This window comes from Vanellus vanellus (genome assembly GCF_965231255.1).
Source record: "Vanellus vanellus genome assembly, chromosome: 5".
Lineage (NCBI taxonomy): Eukaryota > Metazoa > Chordata > Aves > Charadriiformes > Charadriidae > Vanellus > Vanellus vanellus.
The window spans coordinates 30,566,151-30,591,095 of record NC_138910.1 but is presented as its reverse complement, the minus strand read 5'-3'; the positions used below and the strand labels follow the sequence as shown (position 1 = coordinate 30,591,095).

At 40.2% G+C, this 24,945-nt stretch overlaps 1 protein-coding gene across 1 annotated transcript in view; it reads right to left on the bottom strand.

Annotated features, from left to right (window-relative positions):
- The window catches only part of CCNYL1 (cyclin Y like 1), a 35,049-nt gene extending 10,273 nt beyond the window's left edge, over positions 1–24,776 (bottom strand). Inside the window, exons 1-7 of the mRNA XM_082484501.1 lie at positions 24,363–24,776; positions 9,826–9,900; positions 7,559–7,593; positions 5,795–5,895; positions 4,268–4,303; positions 3,537–3,588; positions 275–394 (exon numbers count right to left, since the gene is read on the bottom strand). Of these exons, the coding sequence (XP_082340627.1) occupies positions 275–394; positions 3,537–3,588; positions 4,268–4,303; positions 5,795–5,895; positions 7,559–7,593; positions 9,826–9,900; positions 24,363–24,594 (651 nt within the window). The 5' untranslated portion in view covers positions 24,595–24,776. The remainder of the gene's footprint in view (positions 1–274; positions 395–3,536; positions 3,589–4,267; positions 4,304–5,794; positions 5,896–7,558; positions 7,594–9,825; positions 9,901–24,362) is intronic.
- Between the last annotated feature and the right edge of the window lie 169 nt (positions 24,777–24,945).

Genomic DNA, 24,945 nt, shown 5'->3' with positions numbered 1-24,945 from the left:
GCTTCTTCAGTAACTTTTATGTTATGAAACAAACAATGTTTGATTGCACAAGTAATTAAGCATTATGTATTCATACATAGAAAAAGTAAGTTCCTTTTTACTTAACCACTTCTATGACTACTTAGAAATCTTCTCTACTGAACTTACTTGTATTAACAAGGTTTCATGAGATACTGTAACTATTTAAGTGTCAGTTCAGTCCAGTACACTCATTGAGGGGAAGGGAAAAAAAGTCTTCCAAAAGCTCAAGTTTCAGTAATCAGGCACCTCTTACCAGTGTCACTATTGCACATTCAGCTGTCAGCTGTGCAGCACTGAAAAGTGTCCGAACAAACCGGTAGATGTGCTTGTGATCAGGGTCGTGCTTGTAGTAGTCATCTGGAACTTCTTCTCGCTGAAAGAAAGTTCTCTGAATTACTGAAAATCTGTCTAACTTAATACTAACTTTGAGGAACAGCCACACATGCTTGTTTCTTCTCAGAGTAGAAGTGTATACAACTCTTCCCCTCCACAGAGACACAACAGAATCATATACTGAAAGCAGCAGGCAGCCTTGCAATATTATGAATATTCCAAACAAAACACAATAACTTTAGCTGATATCTTTGTTTTGAACACTTTTTTTGATCTGTAAGGCTAATGGGAAAGGGCACGAACTACCATCATTATTACAGGTTCTAACTATTGTCCATAGAACATTTTACAGACTAAAAGAGATTAAAAAAAAAAAAGGTTTCTCCCTGCAAGAAAAAAAATCAGTTATATACACACCAGGGGAACACTGGCTCTTAAGGCAGTGAGACTTCACAACATTCCCATTCCAGACGAGGAGAAGCTGAAGAACACATTTCAATAATTCTGTCACAGATAGAGCTGGAAGGTAACTTATGCTGTATTCACAGGACTGTTCTTGAGAGATTCCAGAAAGACCACAAAGCTAATGAACAGATAGATTTAATTTTGACCCAATGCTAAACTGTTTCTAAATACAAGGGAGAAGAAAAGCTTAAAAATAAACAGTCTGTAAAAGCAATCCTAAAATAAGTGTTTAGGAATTCTGACCCTTTCTTCCCAGACATTCTGATATTCATCACTCTTTCTGGAGGGATGAAACTTTAAGAGCTCCAACTTTACACACTGGTTCTACAAGACTGATACTGAATAGGTTTCTATCTACAGTCTCAGTTAGACCTATAGTACAGTAAAGATATCAGATGAGGACAGCATAGCTGCTTGACATTAAACAAGCAGTCATAAGGTAAGCAAAGCAGCAAGCGTTTTCATATGGTTTTGTAGTTTAAAATAGCCAGATAACAACGGCAAGACAAATGAAGAGGTAAGTTAACTGCATGCTCAGTATGAGTCAGCAGTGTCCCCTGACAACCAAGAGGGCAAACCGCGTCCTGGGTTGCATCAAACACAGTATATAACCAGCCGGTCAAAAGAGGTGATTGTCCCACTGTATTCGGCACTGGTGAGGCCTCACCTTGAACAGTCTGTGCAGTTCTAGACCCCACAATTGAAGAAGGAGGTGAAGGTCCTTGAACATATCCAGAGGAGGACAACAAAGCTGGTGAAAGGGCTGGAAGGCATGTCCTATAAGGAGCAGCTAAGGAATTTGGGCTTGTCTAGTTTGGAGAAGAGGAGACTGAGGGTGCAAGCTCATTGCTGTCTACAGCTTCCTGAGGAGGGGAACTGGCGAAGGAAGTGCTGATCTCTTCTCCCTGGTATCCAGTGATAATACACATGGGAACGGTTCAAAGCTGCACCAGGGGAGGTTTAGATTGGACATTAGGAAGCACTTCTTTGCCAAGAGCTTGGTCATACCCTGGAACAGGCTTCCTAGAGAGGTGATTGATTCCCCAAGCCTGTCAGTGTTTAAGAGGCACTTGCACAATGCCCTTAATAACTTGCTTTAACTTGGTCAGCCCTGAATTGGTCAGGCAGTTGGACTAGATGATCGTTGTAGGTCCCTTCCAACTGACAGTCTATTCTATTCTAACTTTGTACTCTCCACACAACCTTCTAATACACCATTAACAAACGGAGGTTACTTCAAGGTGAGCATGCAACATTAGGAATAACATGATCTGGATTCCCCTTGCATAATTCCTGCGCTATGAGCAGTACAAAAGCACTTCTGGAAGTGCATTTTTGCTTACTGAAACTGAGGAGGAAAGGACTGAGACGTGTATTTGTGACTAAGCCCTGCAATGCTGGTAGCAGAAGTAACAAACTTCAAGTTACGAGGGTCAACAGAGTCAGGATTTTGACTCCTTGTGACTGAATCTTTAGAGGACAAGCTGTTCAGAGATTTATTCCAGCTAATTAACCTTTTTAAAGCAACTGTAGGTACCAGGCCAAAACCCCATTGCTATAGAAACTAACAAGCCATTTGAAGGTTTCCTCTCAGAAGTATGACATACAGCCATTACTACATTTCTGTCTGTACAGTGAAGTAAGATAGAAGAGACCTTTAAGTGCTCCCTAAAGGACATAATGATTTTCCTCTATTCATACTCATTAAATAGGAGGTAAGCTATATGAAAGGATCAAACTATGTCAGTTTGCTAAATAAAATAAATTGTCTGATGAAGTGGAGTTCATCTTACATAAATAATTTTCAATGTGAAACTACAGATTCAGGCAGTTAAAACAGGTTTGGACAAGACATTTCTCTTGAAGTGCCACAGTCCCTACAAAAATTCTTCTATATAGCTCTTCTCCTGAAGTTTTTTATTTTTACTGAGTAAAGAGTTGTATTTATTCAAGTGTACAATTCCTAGCACAATGGGTAGCTTAGGGATGAAACTCTAACAAGCTTAAAATATTTAATCATTTATTAATAAGCCAAATCTGCGAGATAGATTAAGTTGCAAAAACTCAGGTAAGTCCCAGAGCAAACTGAATTTTTAAAGCCACTAGAGCTTTGCTAAATTAATTTCAAATGAAAAACAAATTAAGTGGTTCTGTAGGACAGTCATTAAGCTAATAGTCCTCAAACTTGACACAAAAAGCACATGCTCCACTCCTGAGGTTGCCTGTACTACGAGGTTTTGCATCTTAAAGATTGTCTAAAAATGTGTACCAGGACCAGTCACGTTAGAATCACATGCTGGATGCTCTTAGCTGTTACTGCAAACAGCATTAAGCATATTTGCTTTAAAATTTTGCCTTTCAGATTTTTTAAGGACCAGGCTCACTGTCTCCTACTTTGCGTGATGCTTCATGTATTATGTTCTCCTGTTTGCAGTCATTTAAAAAGTTAGGCATGTATCTACTAACCATTCAGACAAAGCACAGAAAACCAAACATACTTTGCAACATTTAGAGAGACTGGGTTCTGTTCATGATCTAGCTAGTATCGGAAGTCCAGAAGACACTGTCTGCGCTGTTCTATATATGAAGATACAACTTAAGATCAATTTGCTCTTGACCTGGTACAAAGCCATTTCTATGACTTATATTTTTAAACGTCTTGACTTGTATTATTTGTATATTGATACACATTTAGAGGATCAAAAAGTTACACTTACTGTGAGAGGATGAGATTTTTCATCAAAAATATCCAATGATCTGTCGGAATCTCTACAAAGTAAAAATCTCTGTTTTAGCCACAAGAGTTAATGGGTAATGTTAAGCTCTACTAATAAGTATTATTTATTAAAGAGGATAAAGGGATATATTTCATAGTTCAGCTTTTCCTAGAATATGGTATTGTATTTTTGCAAAGCATTTAATGATGGGATCTTACAACTGTATATTTAAGAAGCTAAACAATGAATAGCTATCCATATTATCATATTACGCTGAGTACAGTTTTCCCTTAAAATATGAAACAGTCTTATTAATAGCATTTCTTTCAAAAAGGCAGCTGCAATTTTGAAGCATATGCTGTAACTAGCTATAATGGTAAGGTATATTTGTACAGGGGACAGAGTGTTCCTTCACCCATCAAAACCAATCCATACTTCTGTATTCAGGAAAAGCTAAACCAAGTCCAAAGGCTGATTTGTGGTGAGTTAAGTGCATTTCCCTCAGTCCCTCTGTTCTGACTTTTTATGCTTCATACTCGATGAAGCACGTACCATTGGATGGGTACTGACCCTTCCATATCAGCTCAAGAGGGGGTACAAAGAGGAAGCAGATACAGCATAAAGTGCCACATTTTTAAACTCCTTTAAGTTATACTAGCTGTTACTGAAGTGACCAAGACCATATTCTTGGCTCAAAAAGAAATTTTCAGCAAAAAAAAAAGTTCACTCACCTGTTCTTTATGTGGTAGAATATTGCTAATGTTACACTAAAAAAGAGAAAGAAAAAAGAAGACTTAAAACACATTCTGTGGACACTATTCCACTGAAAAAGCTGTTGTTCAGGGCAAACTGTTCAGAATCCATTATGCATTGGCTTCCCTTTACATTCGAGTACTCTGTGTCTCATTTCTTATGTTTACCTGCCTGAACAGAAACTGGCCAAATCAAATTTGCCAGCCAAACTACTTTTGTATTCATTGTACAGATATTTGTACTGCAAAATAAATATTATACCACATTTTAAATACACGCTTTCATTGCCTGATTAAGTGACATTTATTGAAGATGTGGACTATTCATAACTAAATATAATAAAAGTTCTACTTGATGTCACGTATACTGTTGTAGAGATTCTGCTGCTGTTTTAACTCTGTATCTCTGGCTGTCTAATTTAGGACCTGTCTTAAAAAAGAGAATAATAAAGATAATTATGCAAAAAGGGGACAAGAAGAGATCTAGTCTCTGCTGAGTCAAGTGAGGCAATACATTTCATATTGACACTCATCTACTGTAGCCAAATTTCAGACACTTTACTGGCAGTGACAACCCAAGCACTGCTATCACAGGAATCTGTCACAGGGAAGCTCTGATCTGTTGCCAGATGTACACCACTTCAAAATGGCACAAACACCATGTTCTAGTTTGGTTTTTTTTTTTTTCTCTCTAGAAAAGGAGGAGTGACTTGCTAGATACCTCTGTTTGAAACCAAATTTGAAAGCGACAAATCAACTTAAACATTTTCGAAGTCTACTAAGTGTTAACACAGTAAAGCCTTCTGGGCCTGAAGCTACTTTCAGCCTTACTTTCCCTTCAAGCACATTAAAACACTATTCTCAGTTCTCAGCTGGTATCGTCTATGCACCAAGAACTGTCTCTGTGGTACCCAGAACAATAGGTCAAACAGCCTTTTCCACTGGAGAACCAAGAAGGCTAATTAATTATCAAACTCACCTACCTGAAATAACAAATATATGAAGACAAAGTAGAAAGGCTACAACTAAAACCAAAGCCAGCAACATCCTGTTATCCACAACTAGAGGGCAGACTAAGACCACTGGCAAGTAGCAAACAGGGTCCTACAAACTTTTCCTGCAACTCCATACAAAATCTGTTCCAAGTTTTCCCAGATGGAGTTTCTGGATTTGGCTTTCAATGTGAAAACTGAGGTCCCCACCCCCAACACACACTTTTAAACTGAAAATGCTGACACACTTCTGCACTTCCCCAGGTTCTCAAATGCACAATGATAACTACTTTGAAATACAACAATACATTAGTTCTGTTTGTACATTCTGCTTACTTCAGCAGTCATAATTAACCAGACCTCCACACCAGTTCCATGACCAACCTGAATAAGCAGTGCTGTGCTCCTCTCATCCAAGTGAGAGACTGGCTTTGGAACAGACAAGACCACCACAAAATCCCAAATAAACCTTGCAATGCTACTCAGCCCCTTGTTGATGACAAATGGTTCTTACCACTTTATTGTGCTTCTAAGGTTAGGTTGACTGACGGTGCTGTCATCTATAAATATTGTTGAGCATGAGCTGTATTTTTTTGTAAGCTGACCAGGAGAAACCTTGGAGGGGGGGAGGGAAAAAAAAAAAAAAAAAAGATAAAAGATAAAATACATTCAAGAAGAGGGAGTCTGTAAGATTTGGTTTACCACACTGAATCCTGTCTTTACACCTCAAGTAGTTACTGCAGAGGAGGTCTTTGCAGTTGATTGCTCCTGCTATGTAAGCTACCCTAGAGCCATCAAGTTCCTGAGGATACCCTTTGTGTAAGATAGGTTTATAAATCATCTCTTGTAATATGCAACATGATGTTTTTACGTAAGTAATTTTCAGCAGAAATAGTTGCAGCTAAAGCAGCAAGTCCTCTGATTTTCTCAGTTCTCCTCCACTCCATTCTTGCCAGTTCGGGTCTCAGTCTTCCCTCTCCAACTTTATTAGATTTCCCTGTGACTCCATAATCATATTCTCCCTTCTTTTATATCCTATACTTTTACATTCTGGTTATCCAGTATCGCTCCCTGTAAAGACAGGTTTGCATTTAGGGTTTTGTCTTGTTATATTTTAGAAAAAAAAGAAACTTCTTCCTGACATTGCTCACTTCAGTCATGTCTTGTTTAGCATCTGGAAATAAAGTACTACTATTACCCTTACTTCTATTATTTAGAGCTAACAATATGTTCCATCATCTATCCTAATCCTGTAGATTTTTATAGTGTAAGAAATCTTGCTATAAAACACTAAGTCAGGCTTCCCTGAGCATTCTTATAGAATGCCTTGCACTAGAGCTAGGACATCATAATTGAGGGAGGAATTTTAATCAAGCAATTCAAGATTCATTAGTTTTTGCCAGAGTCTTTTTAAACGCCTTGTCTGAAAACTTGAAAGTCTTCCATCTGAAAATGGTGGCACCCTTCACAACTCAATGGCTGCCTGGAAATATCTCCCATTCCAGCTGAAGTTTGCCCTATGGCAAACTCCCCTCTCCAGGGCGCCCCCCATAATCATACTAAATACAACAGACTTGAAATATCACTATCTTACCAGTAACTTACCAGTAGACACTTCTGCAAGACAGTATTTTTAAGCTGTGTTAATAACTTCTATTCTTAGCTTTACTAGTTAATAATTTTTTATCCACTTATTAATGACATAGCAAAAAAAAAAACATACAAAAAAGATGCAAAGTGAAGTGTCAAAAATAACTTAGTATTTGCAGAAGCAGCTTAGAGCATATTTTCAGATTTTAAAACTAATGGATTATCATTTGTTTACGATGCTGATTATAATGTTTGTTCATAATTCTCTTTTCATGCTGGATACATTTCTTACAATAAGTCCTGTAGTGAAAGCTCAAACAAGTCATTTAAGACGTGTCATCTCAGCTAAGAAATTATTCTAGTTTTATTTCGGCTTTAAAAAAAAACAATGTAGGCAGTTTAACTTATATTTGCTCCTTTACTATTCTGAAATGCTCAAGGCTGATACAAAAAAAAACCTTTTTTTTTTTTTTTTTTTTTTTTACATCAGCCATTCTATGCTCTGTGATACCGTGCCTGTTTGTGTATTTTTTAAAGACAAAGATAATTCAGTTTTATCTTGCTAAGGAGGATTTGGAACATGTGTAGGACTATATACTTAAAATTACTACAGTTGTTTCTTGAATTTTTCTTTGTCCCAATATGCTCATATTATCTATATAGCACACTAAGAATTTGTTTTACTTACATGATTGATGTGGTTACTCTTCCTCTTCTCTCGCACTACAGAAAGAGGGAGAAAGAATGTGAATTGAAAGTTTTCTAAAATACAATCTCAATTTACATTCAATAAAGTCATTCTATTAACCTAGTCGTCTGAAGTACGTGAGTATTAAAAGTTCCAAATTTGAGGAAAAAGTACTGAGTTTTATCAAGCTAGTAAACTACATATTACTTCCAACTATCCACAGGTACATTTAGGAACTACTTCTACCCATTACACTAAGGGAAAAACGTGTCAGCTTTGAAAAGATGCTATGCACCATGAAAAACTGGATGATTTGCAATAGCTCAAGTAGACAACATAAAACATCTAACAGCAACCACTTAGCAAATGGATATAAAAACATCACACACTGAACCTGCCAAAGACACACAAGGAGGAAAGTGCCCAGCATTATACACATGTTCTCACTCCTTCTATTGGCAGCAGAAAGTAAAAAGGTATTTCACTACACAGGATGCTGGCACAAGCCATGCCTATTTATAGGCAGTTTATATAACTGCAACCATGTTATTTGATCATTTTAAACTGTGTCAGCCTTTCAAAAAAGATTGTAAGGTTTAACTTCCAGCTATAACAGCGGCAGTAAAACAGTGCTATTAAAGGAGAGCTGAGAGTTGCACGCATGCAGAAGGCTATACAAATGTGACCAGCCATGACAGAGGACTTCTCCAAAGTTCTGACCTCAGGTCATTACCATTCATTAGCAGGACGCATCCTCTTACATATTTAGGAAAATTAACAATTGGAAGAGAATATCCGCATTTTTTTGGTCTTTTTGCATAAATCAAAAGTCATAATCCTGGTAACACCTCAGTGAGAGAGAACTTACAGATATTAATTCTACTAGTTCTATGGAAAGTTAACTAAAGAAAATCCAGTGAAATTAGAAAGTAAATTCTTCAGCCTGACTTGTCTATAAAATTACAATCAATTCATCCAACTAATACAAACTTCAGAGAATAGTTTAATAATTATCTCACCTAGAAGACCATTTTTCTACATGAACACAAGTGTATACATTTCAATACGTTACATTTGAAGAATACCAAATCATGTTTAAAAGCAACACTACCCCTAACAACGATGTTCGTGTAGTTTGAACATTATTTGCAGCAAGGCTGAAAGGCTGCACAGTGAAGCTGCACCACAACGGTCAAGAACAGTGTCAACTTGCTAACAGCAAATTAAGCAGCGCTCATCTAAGAGGTGTTTGAAATGTGCAGGTCAGATCCTCTGTTTGAAGCAGTCTTCATTTCCTTGGTATCATCTGTTCTGTAGAATCATGCTAGTGCTTCTTTCCAGTGCTCACAGCTTATCAGAGCATTGCGAAGTTGATAAAACTGACAATTTTACTACTTGCCATAAGACTCTCAATAGCAGGACTGCAAATGACAGACCTGTCAAAATAATGCTAATTTTCTGTGGCACAGCTATGCCAAGGTAGAAGACACACTGCAGCTTTCCATCAACACATCCAATCTCAAGTGTAACATTGTCTTAGGAAAAACAGTACTTCAAACAAGAACCAATTGTAAAAGGAACAGAAGCATTTTTAAAAGAATATCTTAAACTCCTTTTTAATTGCAACTTCAAAAGTTACTGTTGTCAGAATTCTTTTATATTTGTGCAATATGGAAAAGAGTCGACTGTTTGAGAACATTTTGGAATGCACAAACTGCAGTAGTTGTTCAAAATTTACTTTATTAAGTAAACAAGGGATCTGCAAAGAAACTGAAAATCCCAACACAACCATGCAATTAAAACCAGGATTCAAGAATAATTATGCTGCTGAAACTATTCAAACAGTATAAAACAACATATTCAAAAGCAACGGATATAGACTTAAGCTTATTACTCCTTACAGAAATCTACCCTTTAATTTTTTTTTTTAATTTAAAGAGATTTTTAAAACAGTCTTTGGTCATAAAAAAACCCACCACTGCTTGAACTTGGATTACACTTGTGAAGAAAGCCTTGCTCCTTCAAACTACTAGGATCCAGACTCTGAAATCTCCTGATATTTAAGTGTTTAGAAGAACAAGTGATGATAAGTGTTAAGTAAAACAGCTTACAAACACATTTCTGTGTAAACACACAAATTATTCATAACTATGCTTTGAAAGAATTAAAGCAATTTAAGTGTTCTTGAGCTGTATAATTAAAATAGGCAGTTATTTTTCCAGGTTTTCTCCCACCTTTTTTTAAATTGGAAAAAAACTTAAGCTTACCATCTGTTTGAGACTTGCTCAGGAAAATTGTGCTTGCTCTGGGATGATCAGATGGATTAGATTCCAAGGCTAAATCTGAAACAGAAAGGACAAAAAAAAGGAGAGACCTTTAACAGAAGATGATTACTGTAACAATTCCTACCCAGCCTTAAAATGCTCAAGCACAGTGATGGAGACAAGATCAGAAACACATAGAATGGGCTGTCTCTCTAAAGCAAAACCTTACTTTTGCCAAGATAAATAAAAATCTGACATTTTCACCTCTGAAATATAGCCAGTGGACTTAATCCTACTGCCATGAAGCTCTGAAGTAGCTTATGGTTTCTATCAAAATAAAATCTGGAAAAGGAGACCTCAGAAAGCAATATCCGTCTTCAAAAGTCAATATGTGCCCCTGCATGTTAGGGTAGCTGGATGTGGAGCGTGTGCTCAGTAGAGGGCAGAAAGCTAGAACTTTAGCAAAAAGCATAATTTAAAAAAAAAAAAAAAGACGATACTGCTGATCTTTTGATCTTTCACTCTATGCTTTAAGTAGCCAACACAGCAGGAAAAAATCTCTATGGTCTTATAAAAGAACCTAATAAGTAACTTTTACAGTGCTGGTAAATATCAAAACATGTATCTTACACGACTCTGTTCTTTTGGAATTTCAAGTAAAACCCTGTACAGCAAATGTATATAATTACTGAAGAACAAAATGATTACTTTAATATTTGGACACAATGAAGCAGTGATGACATTAGATGAGGATATATTACTCCCTTAGATTAAGAAGGGAGTGATGACTAAAAAGTTTGTTGATGAAACTGTAAACATCATGATGAAATTTTGAGCTGCATTAGCTTCAACAGAAGAAACAGCTGTTCTGAGGAAGTCATGCTACAGCCACACCGACTTATGTGAACATATGAACGGAACGATCTAGTACTGTGATTCTGTACATCCTGGAAAAAGCAAATGCTCATCCATTTGCATTTGTCATTCTGATCTTCCTGTGTGCTACTTAAGCCACGCTAACCATAAAAGCATGCAAGTTTGCAAACTTGCGCATGTTAGCGTTTCAAGGTGTTAGGCCAATGCAGTTGCCACACCCATAAAAAACAAAGTCATCTAAGATCGCCAACAACTTTTAATGAAAAAAGAAAAAAATCTTAAGAGCTTTTTATGCACTCAACCAACAGAACTCTGGTTAAATAGTAGCCAAAGTATGCACAAACTGTCTTGGAGCTCGAAGTCTTAACTATGTGAATGTGTTGTGCTACTGCACCTAACCCATAGCACAGCCACAGCCCTCATGCGTCAGCGAGTAAATGTAATTGCAAAAGTACGTGTCCCCCCAAGACTTCTCATTCCAGATTCCCACTGGTACACAACATTGGTATCCAGACCTGGATGCTTTCCAAGTACTTGGCTTACAACATCACTGATCTTAGTCCAACGGTATTGCTCTGACACTGGTCCAGGATGCAGACCATTGTAATTCTGAATCTCTACTGTGTAAGTAAGGTAGCCAACATCTATTTAGGAACACAAAGATTGTTCAATCAGGAATTTCCCCCCCTCTCAAAAAAGGCCAGAGTCAGCTATGAAAGCAGACCATCTTGAGCAGTTTTTAAACGCTAACTTATAAAACCAGTATTTCTATTTTCACCTTACTGTGCTCATTCATGGCACGCAGTGAACAGATACCTGAATTTAATCATGTGGTTAAAATGTAAGAAGTCCTGGTTTAGAAGCCCTAGAATGGAATTTGCCTTACAGCTCCTACCTGAAGTATGACTAATACATATTCGATTCTCTGAAAAAAAAATCCAGCACACAACAGTATGTCCTGCTGCCACATTTTAACTACTGTTTGTAATGTCTCAACAAAACAATATAACTGTTTTTTAAAACCTGTCCACAATGTTGATGTTTCTAACACTGATTTAGCAAATCACTTTTAAGAGACAGTGTAGAGACAAACTCTAGTTTCTAATGCTAGCACTCTATTAAAAAAAACAAACAACACAACAAACTTTGACACAGACCAAGGAATTCACTAATAATGGCAAATATTAAACAACTTTTTAGATTTGAGAAAGGAGTGATTCAGAAATTGAAGTATTTTGCTAGTCTACCAAATAAATATCAACAGGCAGAACAAGACTGCAATACACAGATTTAAAATACAGATTATTATTAGAAAGTTATGATGCAACACAGCAAAGAACTCAGAATTTATTTACTTATAGTTCAGCAACAACTTTTAGAATAACTGGATAAGTCAGGTTAGAAAGGACCTTGGGAGGCCTCTAGTTCAACCTCTTGCTGAAAACAGGGTCAGCTATGAGGTAGAACTAGGCTGCTCAAGGCTTTATCCAGTTGAGTCTTGAAAATCTCCAATAAGGGTCCAGAGAGCCCAGATCACCTTTCCCACGGAGGGGGACTAACGCCTACAGGGCTACGGGACTCACTCTGGAATGGTAGGGAGGAGCATGTAGGACTGTAAAAGATGTGTGATACTTAGGGGAAGGCAGCAAGGAAGACTGGAGAGGAACAAGCAGAGGAAAAGAGGGAAAAGGACTACTGAATTCAGTAATTCCTAACATAGGACTTTGTGTTTCTCCTTGTTGAGTTTCAGAGGGTTCCTGTTGGCCCAATCCTCCAGCCTATCTAGGTCCTGCTGAATGAGCAGCCTCCAGCCTATTGACTGTTGCCTAGTTGGGTGTCATGTGCAATTTGGGCACAGTCCATTGCCTCCTCCAGGTCACTGATAAATGTTGAACAGGACAGGTGCTTTTTTTTCCAGGGAAGAGACAGTAAGGGATAACGCCCATCCTCCCACACCCCATGAAAAAAAAAAACCAAAACACACTAACATGTTGACTTCCCTGAGGTTTTAATTTACTTTGAAACTACATGACTTGTTAAAGCTCACTTCTTACATTGTTTTTGCCTCTTCTTGTGCTCTGCCAGCCCCTATATATCCATGCTGTCTAGATGTTAGAAAACAGGTCTAGGGCTAAAAGCACTACAAGAATTAAACACATGTAAATATAACCAACTTTCACCTCAGACAAAAAGGGTCCAAGATCCACAGCACTGCAGGATGCACTAAGGGACACAGTATCAACATGTCCACACAAGTCAAACTTGCCCCTCTGAACCCGAGCAGACCCCCACTTTTGAGGAGAGGAACAGCAGTGAAAGGAAAATAGACTTTACCGGCTCAAGCTCCACAGTGGGTCTGCCAGACACAAGATGCTTTCTGCTGGACAAAGTCAGGTGTATCAGCACCCATAGCACATCATATCCACAACAGAGACTATACAACCAAAGTTATGTTACGGTACTAATGAAGTCAAGACACATTGCGCAGCCCCTGGTACAAAACTCCCACAAGAAGTGATCAAGATGAACTGTAGCTAGGCTTCTTATCCCAGAATAACGTGGCATTAGAAGAAACAGTACATCTGCTTTTGTCTTGCAAGAGACTGAGAAGAAAGAAAGATGCATTCAGTAGACTACCTCCCTGTAGCTTTCCCCTTCTAAGCAGCCAGAGAATTTTGATGGTCCTTTCTATGCTGTTCTCCCTGGACAAAGCTTTTTTTCCAGGCAATGGAAACACTAGTCCTATGATTTGCTTTTCCTAAACTGCCAGTGTTGCTCATGAAATACCAAAAGCAACAGCCATACAGCTGATGAAGGAAACATAAGGCAAGAGGCAGATAAGGACTTGAGAAGAGGCAAAATGTAATGGAAAACACAGCAAAATAAAAGCCAGAGGAAGAGATCAATCTGTCTGCAAGCAATTTGACTCACAACCAAGCAAATCTCCTAATACTTCATCCTGGTAGCACTTACAAGTCCAAAATCAAGATACCTAGCCCTGAAAAATATGGGTAAGTCTTGATTAGGAGCTACATCAGAAGACGTATGACAGAAAGGTCAAGCTTCACAGAAAGTTAACAGGAAAAGAAAGCAGCATGGTATGCCACAGGATGAACAGAAATAATGGGAATTAAAACATGCAGAAACAGGAATGAGAGAAATGAGAGAAGGAACAGGATGATATAAAAAAAAACAAAAAAAACCTTCAAAACATTTTTTGTTCTAGAGGCTATCGACTCAATAGAAGTCAAAACACATTTTCTATTGGACCCTCACACCTAGTGATAAAGAGGTGAGAAGGGAAGATTCCCACCAGAAATTACGTCTGTGGGAGTGGCGCAGTAATCCTGCAACACTACAACAGACCTTCACCTCTCTCTGAGAACTGTGTATTAAAAATAGCTTTCCCCCTTATTTCTTTGCATCTCTCGGTGCCATTTACTCACATTGTACTACCAAGTTTGTCAGATCAACCCTGTCTCCAACTGGAGCACAGAGAAGCCTGAACTTGCTTCCCTCTCTCACCATTCTCATTTTAAAGAATCCCTTGCAGCTTGCTTGCCCTACAATCTCAGCTGCTACTGTGCACTCCATGTACTGATAAGAGCATACAGTCCCCCACAGGGCAGATCATATTACTTTTAAAAGCAAACCTCTGCCCCTAGCTCAAGATCTTATATCCTTTCCTCAACACAAAATCTGCAGGAAGACTTTACTTTTACTCATCGATGCCATGTAAGAATGTGTGTGGGTTTTAGGAATTTATAATGCTAGCTATATACCTACTGTTTTACACACCTCCACAAGTGATTTCTAATTATTAAGAACACGTTTTACATAGTGCATCGTGCTACATATATTATCTCATGAATAAAGCTGACAGTCAAAAGATGTCACTGTTACTAAGTAGCAGCCCTTTGACAATTTCACTACTTTAGAACACTAAAATATTAAATTTCCTTTAATAGTTTAAGCCCCAACCTCTGCTTTACTAGACAGCAGTAACATTTTGATACAGCACATATTTAACGCATTAAATCATAAAATAATGTCTTCGCTGTAAATTGAGTTTCTTCCCTTGCTCAGTGGGTTACTAGCTTTGATTAATGTTTCAGCTTCCCTTATATTTCATTACCTTAGAGTGTGAAAGATGCGAGTTACTTAACACTCCCAATAAAGATTTGAAAATTAAGACAAATTAAGACTAAAAAGTTTTCCAAAACATTCCTGAAAGTCTGTTATTCATAACAATAGCTTAATTGACACACCTGAGAAACAGGATGCCATCCAGAAAGACCTGGACAGGCTTGAGAAGCGGGCCTGTGTGAACCTCATGGGGTTCAACAAGGCCAAGTGCAGGGTCCTGTACCTGGGTCGGGGCAACCCCTGGTATCAATACAGGCTGGGGGATGAAGGGATTGAGAGCAGCCCTGAGGAGGAGGACTTGGGAGTACTGGTGGATGAAAAGCTGAACATGAGCCAGCAATGTGCACTCACAGCCCAGAAAGCCAACTGTATCCTGAGCTGCATTAAAAGGAGCATGGCCATCAGGTTGAATGATCTGATTCTACCCCTCTACACTGCTCTGGTGAGACCCCACCTGGAGTGCTGCGTCCAGCTCTAGATTCCTCAGTGCAGAAAAGACATGGAACTGTTGGAACGAGTCCAGAGGAGAGCCACAAAGACGATCAGAGGGCTGGAATACCTCTCCTATGAAGACGGGCTGAGAGAGTTGGGGTTGTTCAGCTTAGAAGAAAAAAAGGCTCCGGGCAGACCTTATTGCAGCCTTTCAGTACTTAAAGGGGGCTTATAAGGAAGATGGGGACAAACTTTTTGGCAGGGCCTGTTGTGATAGGACAAGGGGTAACAGTTTTAAACTAAAAGAGGGAAGATTTAGACTAGATACAAGAAAGACATTTTTTACAGGTGGTAGAACACTGGCACAGGTTGGCCAGAGAGGTGGTAGATGCCCCATCCCTGAAAACATTCAAGGTCAGGTTGGACGGGGCTCTGAGCAACCTGATCTAGTTGAAGATGTTCCTGCTCATTGCAGGGGGTTTGGACTAGATGACCATTAAAGGTTCCTTCTGACTGAAACTATTTTATGATTCTATAAAATGATTTGTCCTTTAAATTACATTATCCTATTTCTATTCCCAAATACTTTCCTAAAAGTTACAATTCTGGTTTCTAAATCCAACCTACTTTGTTTAGTCCTCAACCAGTCACACTGAACACACCACAGAACCCAGCACACATAGGCTGTTTTCCATTTGGCTTCTTCTGTTATGTCCTCAGTTACACACAGGTTAGTCTATCCTTTAATGCTTTATGGATGGCTTCTTCCCCAGATTTGGACAGAACAAAAGCACTTTTATCTCCTGATTATCCATCTTCAACAGAGTACATCTCTCTTCCATAATGGGAAGGACTCAAAAGATACTGAACTTGCTCTGTTTTCATAACTAATACAAGAAAATTTGAATACATAAGGGACTGGGTATGTTGCATAACAAAATGCTTTCAAACACAACCAGTTCCCAGAAAGGAACTCTATTTTGAGGGAAAATCTTCATGAAAACAATCTTAACCAACACTTGCATATGCATAGATCCCTTAAAAACACTCCCAACTCCCCTGAGGAAATCAACTCTTTATTTAAAAAGGAAAACAACTAAAAACCATCCACACAGTTCATTTTTGTTCATGGAAAGTCAGAATAGTTGAGGTTGGAAGAGACCTCTTCAGATCACCTAAATCCAACCTCCTGCTCAAGCAGGGTCAGCTAGAGCAGGCAGTCCAGGACTGCATCTGTCAGTCAGGCTTTGAGTATCTCCGCAGTCAGAGACTTCACAACCTCTCCGGGCAACGTATGACAGTGTTTGGCCATCCTCATTGTTAAATAATTACTTCTAAAGATTGTGACTTCGCACAATACACACAGAAGGATGTTGTAAAGCTATTTAAAATCTGGCAGGTGTTCCTTATGACACTACTATGAGAACAGCAATATCATTACCAATATCCAGCACATATCTAAGTGCACTGTGATGTTTTAGAAGGCTGCAGAAATTACTTGAATATACAACAAGATCTCTTAATTAAGAATGAATTATTTGCTCTTTTACACCACACTCCTGAGTTGGGCTGGTTGAACAAGAAACTGACACAGTAAGGATTTCAAATACGATACTAAAATCAGAAGAATTTAGAAAGCAAAAGTGTAGACGACCAATTAAATACTATGGGCTAGCCAGGGTTCAAGTTTTCTATTCATTTCTGTGGTTTAAAACAAATTAAAAATCAATATAGTATTAGTGTTGCATTTCTTAAACTGCAGGAGGATCCACATCGCTGTCATTGGCCTCCACAGTAAATGCCAACATGATCCTATTGCACGTGGTTCACAGCCCCTGTTGGGGAAACATGATTGAGAGATCTGTTCCACCATACACAATATCTAGCCTTTCTGGGGTTGAAAGAAGTCGAATAGGCTTCTATGTGTTTCATGATGGGTTATAATCACTTCTACACATTTTAGCTAGGCAGAACAGCAGGATGTCAAGAGTACCCCAAACTCCACAGTGAAGGCAGGACCAGTTAAAAGGGAGGAAAACTAGATGCCCCGAGGATTTTATGTTGAAACTAGAAGGAAAACAGGAATTCACAAACTAGATCTTAAAAGTAACTAATATTTTGTTACAGATGTGTTTCTGTACTGCATCTAATGCAGGACCATTGAAAATGTCGAGAAGAAAGAATTGATTCCATGCTGTCCACTTTTTATTCCACACATAGGCCTTCTCATGTAACATAAATCACTACCACAAGAAGCTAAAGCAGAACTCCACAACTCTTAACTTTTTAACTGATAAGCCAAAATAAAATTTTCTAACTGTACACATTAAAGATCAACCAAAGTTTACACTCCTGTGTACTGTGTGTCATACACCTCCTGATGGACTGAGCATACGTTAAGTTTTTTCTCCTCTTCCAATTGCTCACATTAATGCAAACTTCAAATGAACTTTGGGCTTTTATGAAAGTTAACAGTTTAATCAAGTTTTGTGCCTTTTTAGGCACAAGCTCAAACACAGTCCCTCTTTACAGTGGCTTTGTGGATCTCAGTGTACCTGCAGTTTGTTCTACAAAATCAAATAACTTATCTGTATAATGAAACATGTCCAACAGTTTTACAGAAAAGCTTTTTTTTATCTTTGAAAGAAACTGGCATTCAACAGTTTATTACCTGAGCCTGATTGACATGTTTGGTGACAAGCCAGTGTTACTTTTCACACTGGAAAAAAACCAACAACATGTTTGATTACTGCAATGACTTCAAGACCCTTTCAGAACTCCAAACAAAAGCAAAGCTGCGCTATAACCACACAGCTCATCAGACACTGCAGAACACTACCTGGCTGACAGTGAGATTTTGTGGAAGCTGTTGAGGTAACCCTGATATTTGCATCACCTGCAAGTATGATCTTCAGTTTTATTCATCTGGCTTTACTACACATTTATATAAATAGTGCCAAGCTTTTTATATAAATTGCATCCTTGTCCCTTCAAGTGGAAACACTCAGCATTTTCTTTTGAAAACATGATTTTTCTCATGAGTAAAATAAAAGTGCACATTCAAACTCAAGCTGTAATACAGAAAAACCAAACAGATTTAGAAATCTCAAGATTAGCTTGCTGGTAAGGACCTACAGATCCAAGGTCTAGGTTCTTAAAAGTTCGGTAGCATTTTCTTCCTGCCTCCCACAGTAACTTCTTTCCTTCTCCTATACGCAGAAGAAACATTGTTAGAAACCTTAATTTAATGTGTAATGCAAATTTGGGAGGAGTTTTTGCGTTTTGCTGGCTCATGCAAGAGTTCATTCCCATGTTAGTCAATTTTTCAGTATGACCTCACCACACTGATCGCATTTGAGAGAACAGATACTTCTAACCACAAAACTTCTGTTGCTCTACAACTTCTACCTTGACAGGAGGGAAAAGAGCAAGTCTCCTAAAGAAAGCTAGAAGAGGAAAGGATCCTAGAGGTGAGTTACATGGAAACCATAGTAAAAAAAAAAAAAAAAGCCACGAGGAAAATTAATTCCGTTTCCCTAATTCCACAGGTTTCATCAAAATCCTCAGGTTAGCCGTATATTTCATAGAAGAGAATCATAGAATCATTTGGCTGCAAAAGACCTTTAAGATTATGAAGTCCAACCGCTAACCTAGCACTGCCAAGTCCCACTAAACCATGTCCCTAAGTGCCACATCTACACGTCTTTTAAATACCTCCAGGGATGGTGACTCAACCACTTCCCTGGGCAGCCTGTTCCAGTGCTTGACAATTTCCTTTCAGTATTTCCCATTTTATGAAAATCTCTCTGTTATAATACATGTTATACTGGAAGCCTGAAGAAGCACTCACCAAATCAAACAAATTAGTTTGCCTCCATGAGCTTCATGTATATATGTCCCATAGCAACTATTCTTAAAAACCTAAGGCTTACATAAACTCTCTTGCTGCAGAAGTGTCCAAGATTTAACAAAGAGAGAAAAGGGTAGAAGACTTCTTAGCTGTCAGCAGTACCAAAGCATACGAACAGAAATACAGATACTATACTATGGCAATGTTTTCCAATTTCCAAATTTGCAGATGAACCTCATCGTTGTTTCTGATCGACTTACTGATTCAGTCATTTCTACTACAGGCACGTTACAGATCATTTTGTAAAGGCCATGACATTAGGCATCTTAAGCCAACAACATGGAAGGTGTTTCAGGCTTGTAGAGAGTCAATTCTTTCATACTTGTCAAGATCGTAACTGCTACAAATAACTTTGTAATTAATTCCTAGCCAGTTAGAGGAAAGAGATACTGAGAGTTCTGGGGAAAGAAGAGTGAGCGTAAATCAGGTGAAAAACTCAGCAAATACAAAGGGGAAAAAAAAAAAAAAAAAAAAAGAGAGGGAACACCAGAACAGGGACCAGAGCATCAGCTGGTTTTCACCCCAACTTCATATTTGTCTAACTAGGAAATAGTATTTGTCAGCCTATGCAGCTACAGGTCTTCAAATAGAGACACACAAAACCCAACACAAAATGGTTAAGCCTTTCCTGTGCTGAAAACTGCTGGCATCAAAAACCTGACTCCTTGCATCAGTGTTCATCATTTTTTTTCATTTAACTTACTAACATTTTAACCAGAATTAAAGAAAAAAAAAAGGAAAAAAACCCTCCACCCACATGCTTGAAGTAAGCTGACATTTATATAAGAGAGGAACAAATGAACCATATTTAGACCTTCTGCAAGAAGGTTTATAGACAAGCTGTTGATGAAATCAGATCACAGACAATCAATATATTCAAGAATCTGTTCACCACTGTTTACTAACTGCAGCATGCAAGCAACTTGAAGCTTGCCCCTTTCAGCATGGTACAGCCAAGCCAGGGGGTCATTGAAAAAAGAAAAGTAGGCTCACAGGTGCTCGGAGAGTTATTCTAGGCAGTACTCTGAGCTTGTGCAGGTAAATCTCACTTACTTCATTCTCTATTAACTCTACTTTTCAAAGTCCCTTTCCATTTGTTTTCCCATCTAACTGCTGTGTGATGACACATCCCACTCAGCACCTCTTGATACCATTTGCTGTTCCTTCTCATCCCTGATTGTCTTTTCCCTTGTCATTCTCCACCCCCCAGTTCGTCAGGTGGAGGTACCAGGTCATTTTGTCCTACCAGTTCAGTAGATCAACAATCTTCCCCTTGGTTCATGTGAATCAGGCAAACCTCTGCTAAACTGCTGAGTTCAGTAAACAGCAGTGGTGGAGGGAGATAACGTTTTCAAGCACAAATGAGAAAAGTCTGCCAAGTGAGGCTTTGTTCTAGTTTTATCCAAGGATCAAAGAATTCATGAAAAATTAGATCTATGTTTAAACATAGGGATCTGGCAAGAAAGTGTCAGCCATAAGAAGTTCTCCCCCAATAACCAGAAAAAATAAAAAAATCACAGGAAAAAAGAAGCTCAAATTAACATTAGCAGACACTCATTTTGGGGGAAAAAAACCCCAAACAAACAAAAACCCCCAAACCCCCAGTAATCAGCACAGTCCAAATGGCACATTAAGATCAAAGAGCTGCTATTTCTAAATCTAGAGAGGAAAGCCTTTTTAGTCAATTCAAACTGTTTTGGACTGTTGCTTGCATGCTGAAAGAAGGAACACAATGTTTAGCTGAACAGCCAACTAGCAACTTTAGGTTCACTTTAGCTTTTGATATTTAACATTAACAGTAGGCATGAACCTATTTGGAAGAAAGTATCATTGTCAAAGTTATGTTATTCCTATTTACTTAATACAACTTGGCTTAGCATATCAAACCACAAATGCAGGCTTACTTCTCATTCTGAAAAGCATGCAATGAACAGGTTACGGCTCAGGATCTTGAGAACGATAAAATACAAAGTCATCCTTTAAATTACCTCTTAGCGGTGGATCAGACAATCTCTTCTCATTTGAATTAACTTTCATTGAAACACTACACTTTCAGTTTCATAGTGTTTTATCTCCATCCCACTTACCACTCCTTTTTTGTCTTACATAAATACCACTTCATAACATCCCCATTTTAAGAAAGCGAGATTTTTCTTGTTTAATTCTGATCTGATACAGACATCTAAGCAGTACTGACTAGAAATAAGTGACTGTTAAGTAGTGTGTTGGAGAAGCTACAGAATAATCCGCATTTAAGAGTGTAGACCTGGGAGGACCACATGCCACTTGCTATGAAAAAGCAAGACAAAACAATACAAAACAAAAAGTCCAAAGCTCAGTTGGTAACTTCTGCATAGAACCAAAACATTCAATTTTAGTAAAACAAATGCAAAAGTATTAAGACAGACTTAAGAACAACAAACAACATACAGACAGAAATTTAAGGAATGAAGCATCTCCATCACATTTGGATGCTAGCTTTCTGATATATTTAGCTGTGTTCTTAGAAACTCCTAGAACTGAGCAGCATGGAACAAAAATAGCCAAAATTATCTTGATTTTTTTTCCCCTGTAGCTTTCTCTCTTTTCCCCCTGCCAAAGCATCCAAGAAAAGGCCAGCCAGTAGGTTTCCAGCCTTCCATTATTGAGAAAACTAGCATCTTAACTAACCTATGATATTATACATTAATATATTATAGAAGTAATATTTATCCCTCAAATGAAACTGCTGGACTACTTGCCACTATAGCAACAAACTAATGCTCTGTAGTATTCAACAGCACAGAAACATGAAGGCTGCTTGCATGATTTGGGTACGCTAACAGTTTTTATATCCTAGAGTTAAGAGGGTTAAGCATAGCTATCTGGTATATGCAAGTGCTGCGTTTAAAGATTTATTATTTTCATAGAAGGTCTTAAATTAAACAGCAGTACCACTTAAAATTTCATTATAATGTCTGTTTCATAACACTCAATTTCAGACTTCACAAATAATGCCTTATATTTTGAAGCTGGCTACCCTGATATCCTACCCAGATAGCACTTTATAATGTTCAAAAATGAACACTAGAAGTTTTACTTCTAATATTGACCACCCAGAACTGTATTTTCGTAAAGTTATCAAACTTTGATACTTCTTGCAGCCCTAAACAGTTATATCAATCAGAAAACTGTAGACAAATAGCATCTATCATTTGCAGATCTACTTCTGAGGCCACGCGATAGTGAACCACATACCACTTTAAAAGTGATCTTTAAAATCACCTAAAACATATACTACTTATGCAGCTTTAATTTTAGGATTACCTCCTGCCTCAAGGCTAAAGTTTCCACAGTCACAAAAGTAAAATTTGTAATAGACAGCTACTATCTTATTCTTGGACTATACACTTTTATTCATGTCTGCAAACTCAAAAAATTAAATACTTCCCTACTTCAAGGCCAGTTCTGACATCTAGATGAATTCACAATTAAGCCTAGTTACTTACCACTGCTGACAAGATCACATACTAAAGATTCAAACAAATTCAACCCCTATTCCTGAGCAGATTTATTTAGCTTAGGCATTTTTTCTTGACTTATTAGAATCTTTAGAGAGTTTAGTTCCTCCTCCCTTAACAAGTACGAGAGAGTTGAGACATTTCTGTAATATTTTCTCACAAAAATAAAGTTTTATTTCTCCTAGGCAACAAATATAATTTCTCCTACTGCTGTATTGCACAGCTGTCTCAAAGGAGATCCGAGGGGCCGACTATTCCATCTTGTTTCTCTAGCAGCTGTACCACATGGTGCTGTGTAGAACCATGCAAGTTTAATAATTCTATTTCTCCAGGTTTCCTCATGTTCTTTTGCAGCCCGTTTCTTTCTGGTAGCCAAAAGTTTTTTCTTAAATTCAAGACGAGTACACAGGGCCAGAGAAAATTGTTATTGTATGCATCGTACATTAAAGATGTCAGACAGGCTATCTTTTTTCAACTGAATGTATTTCATATAGGTGTGGCTATAATTACAAAAAGGAATAGTAAGATGCTCATTAATTAAACTAAGTTTTGAATATCATAAGCTATTACATCGTGCTGTATGCTTACGGTGTCACATGAACATACAGACAGACAGGAGCACCCCTAACCTGTTACATGTTGTCTCGGTAATTCACTGCAGCACAAGCCTGCAAGCTCTTCCGAGGCATGTCTGAAAAGGAGATGCATTACAGAGCAGATCTGTGTGACACCAGTGCTCCAGGTATAACCGTAAGGAATCCAAACGGCAAACACATACTTTCCCATGAGCTCAAGGAAAGCAAATTGGGAACACTGAGAGCTACATGACAAGGAACCTCGGTGTAATGAGTCCACAGTTATAACCGAGCACCCTGCAGAGCTAGATTATGAATTACCCATGTCCAGCGACAATGATGTCATATGCACACAATCTTTGTAATTCTTAAATCCCTTATTCCCCACACACCCTCTTCCTTCCTCCTGTTCAACAGAGACTGGAAACGCAGCAGCTTTTGCGAACTGCCTGAACATTACGACTGAGTCACGGCTCCATAGTTAAGACAATCGAGCAGCCAGACTTCCACCTCAAACGGGAGCACCAGGGGGGCTCTACCATGATTCTTTGGAGTTCCCCGATCCCCCTCTCCAGCGGGGCACTCCTCGGGCGGTGGGGAGGGGTGGGGGGTGCACCGGCCGTTCCTCCGTCCTTGGCCGCTTACTTGTTAAGCGGCCGCGCCGGCTGCGGTGGCCCCCGCGGCTTGTACCTTGAAAAGGTCCCGGACCCGCAGCCGATTTCCCCCGTCCGGCGGCAGCAAGGCGCCGTGCCCGCAGGAAAGCCCGGGGCTGTCAGAGTGGTGACAGCCGCAGGGAACTTTGCTTAGGGCGCGGCGCGGGGCCGGGCGGCGGCAGGCCGACCACCCCCCCCCCCCCCCCCCGCCTTCCCCCGCCGCAGGTCTCACCGGACCGCCCGCTCCCCACGCTGGGACAAAGGGGACGCGCCGCGGGCAGGGAAGCGCCGCGTCCCGTGCTGCCGGTCCCCCCGAGCACCCACCCGCGGCGGAGCCGGGCGGGAGCACCACAGGGACAGCCGCCAGCGGGGCGGGGATGCGGTGGCCGGCGCTCCTCGCCGCCCGCCCGCCGCGCCCCGCCGCTCGCCCCCTGCCGCCGCCGCTCACCATCCGGGAACTCCCGGTCGCTGATGTGCTGGAGGTGGGGGCCGCCGCCGGGATCCGAGTCCCCCGACTCGGCCTCCGCCGATCCCGAGCCGCCGCCGCCGCCGCCCGCCGCCGCCGCCGCCTGGTACGCGTCCACCCAGCGGTCGGGCCCCGGCGCTGCCCCGCCGCCGCGGGCCCGGCTGAGCTTCGGGCTGGCGTCCGGGGATACGCAGCAGGTGACGGTGTTGCCCATGGAGCTCGGAGCTCCCCCGCCGGGCCCCGGCTACGCGGCTCCCGGGCTGGGGCGGGGGAGGGGGCGGAGGGGGAGCCGAGGCGCCGGGCTGAGGGCGGGAGGGAGGGACGGAGGGGCGGGCCGGGCCTCAGCGCCGCATCACCGTCGCCTCCGCCCCGGCCAGAGCCAGGCCAGGCGCGGCCCCCGCCCGCCCCAACGGCCGCACTAGCCCCCCCCCCACCCCCCCGCCGCCTCCTGCGCGCGGCGAGCGACGGACCTCGCGCGAGCGGCCACCTTCCCCCGGGCCGGGGGAGGGGCGGGGGGAGACGGGGGGGGGGGGGGGGAGAGGCCCGGCCCCACCTCGCTCCCACC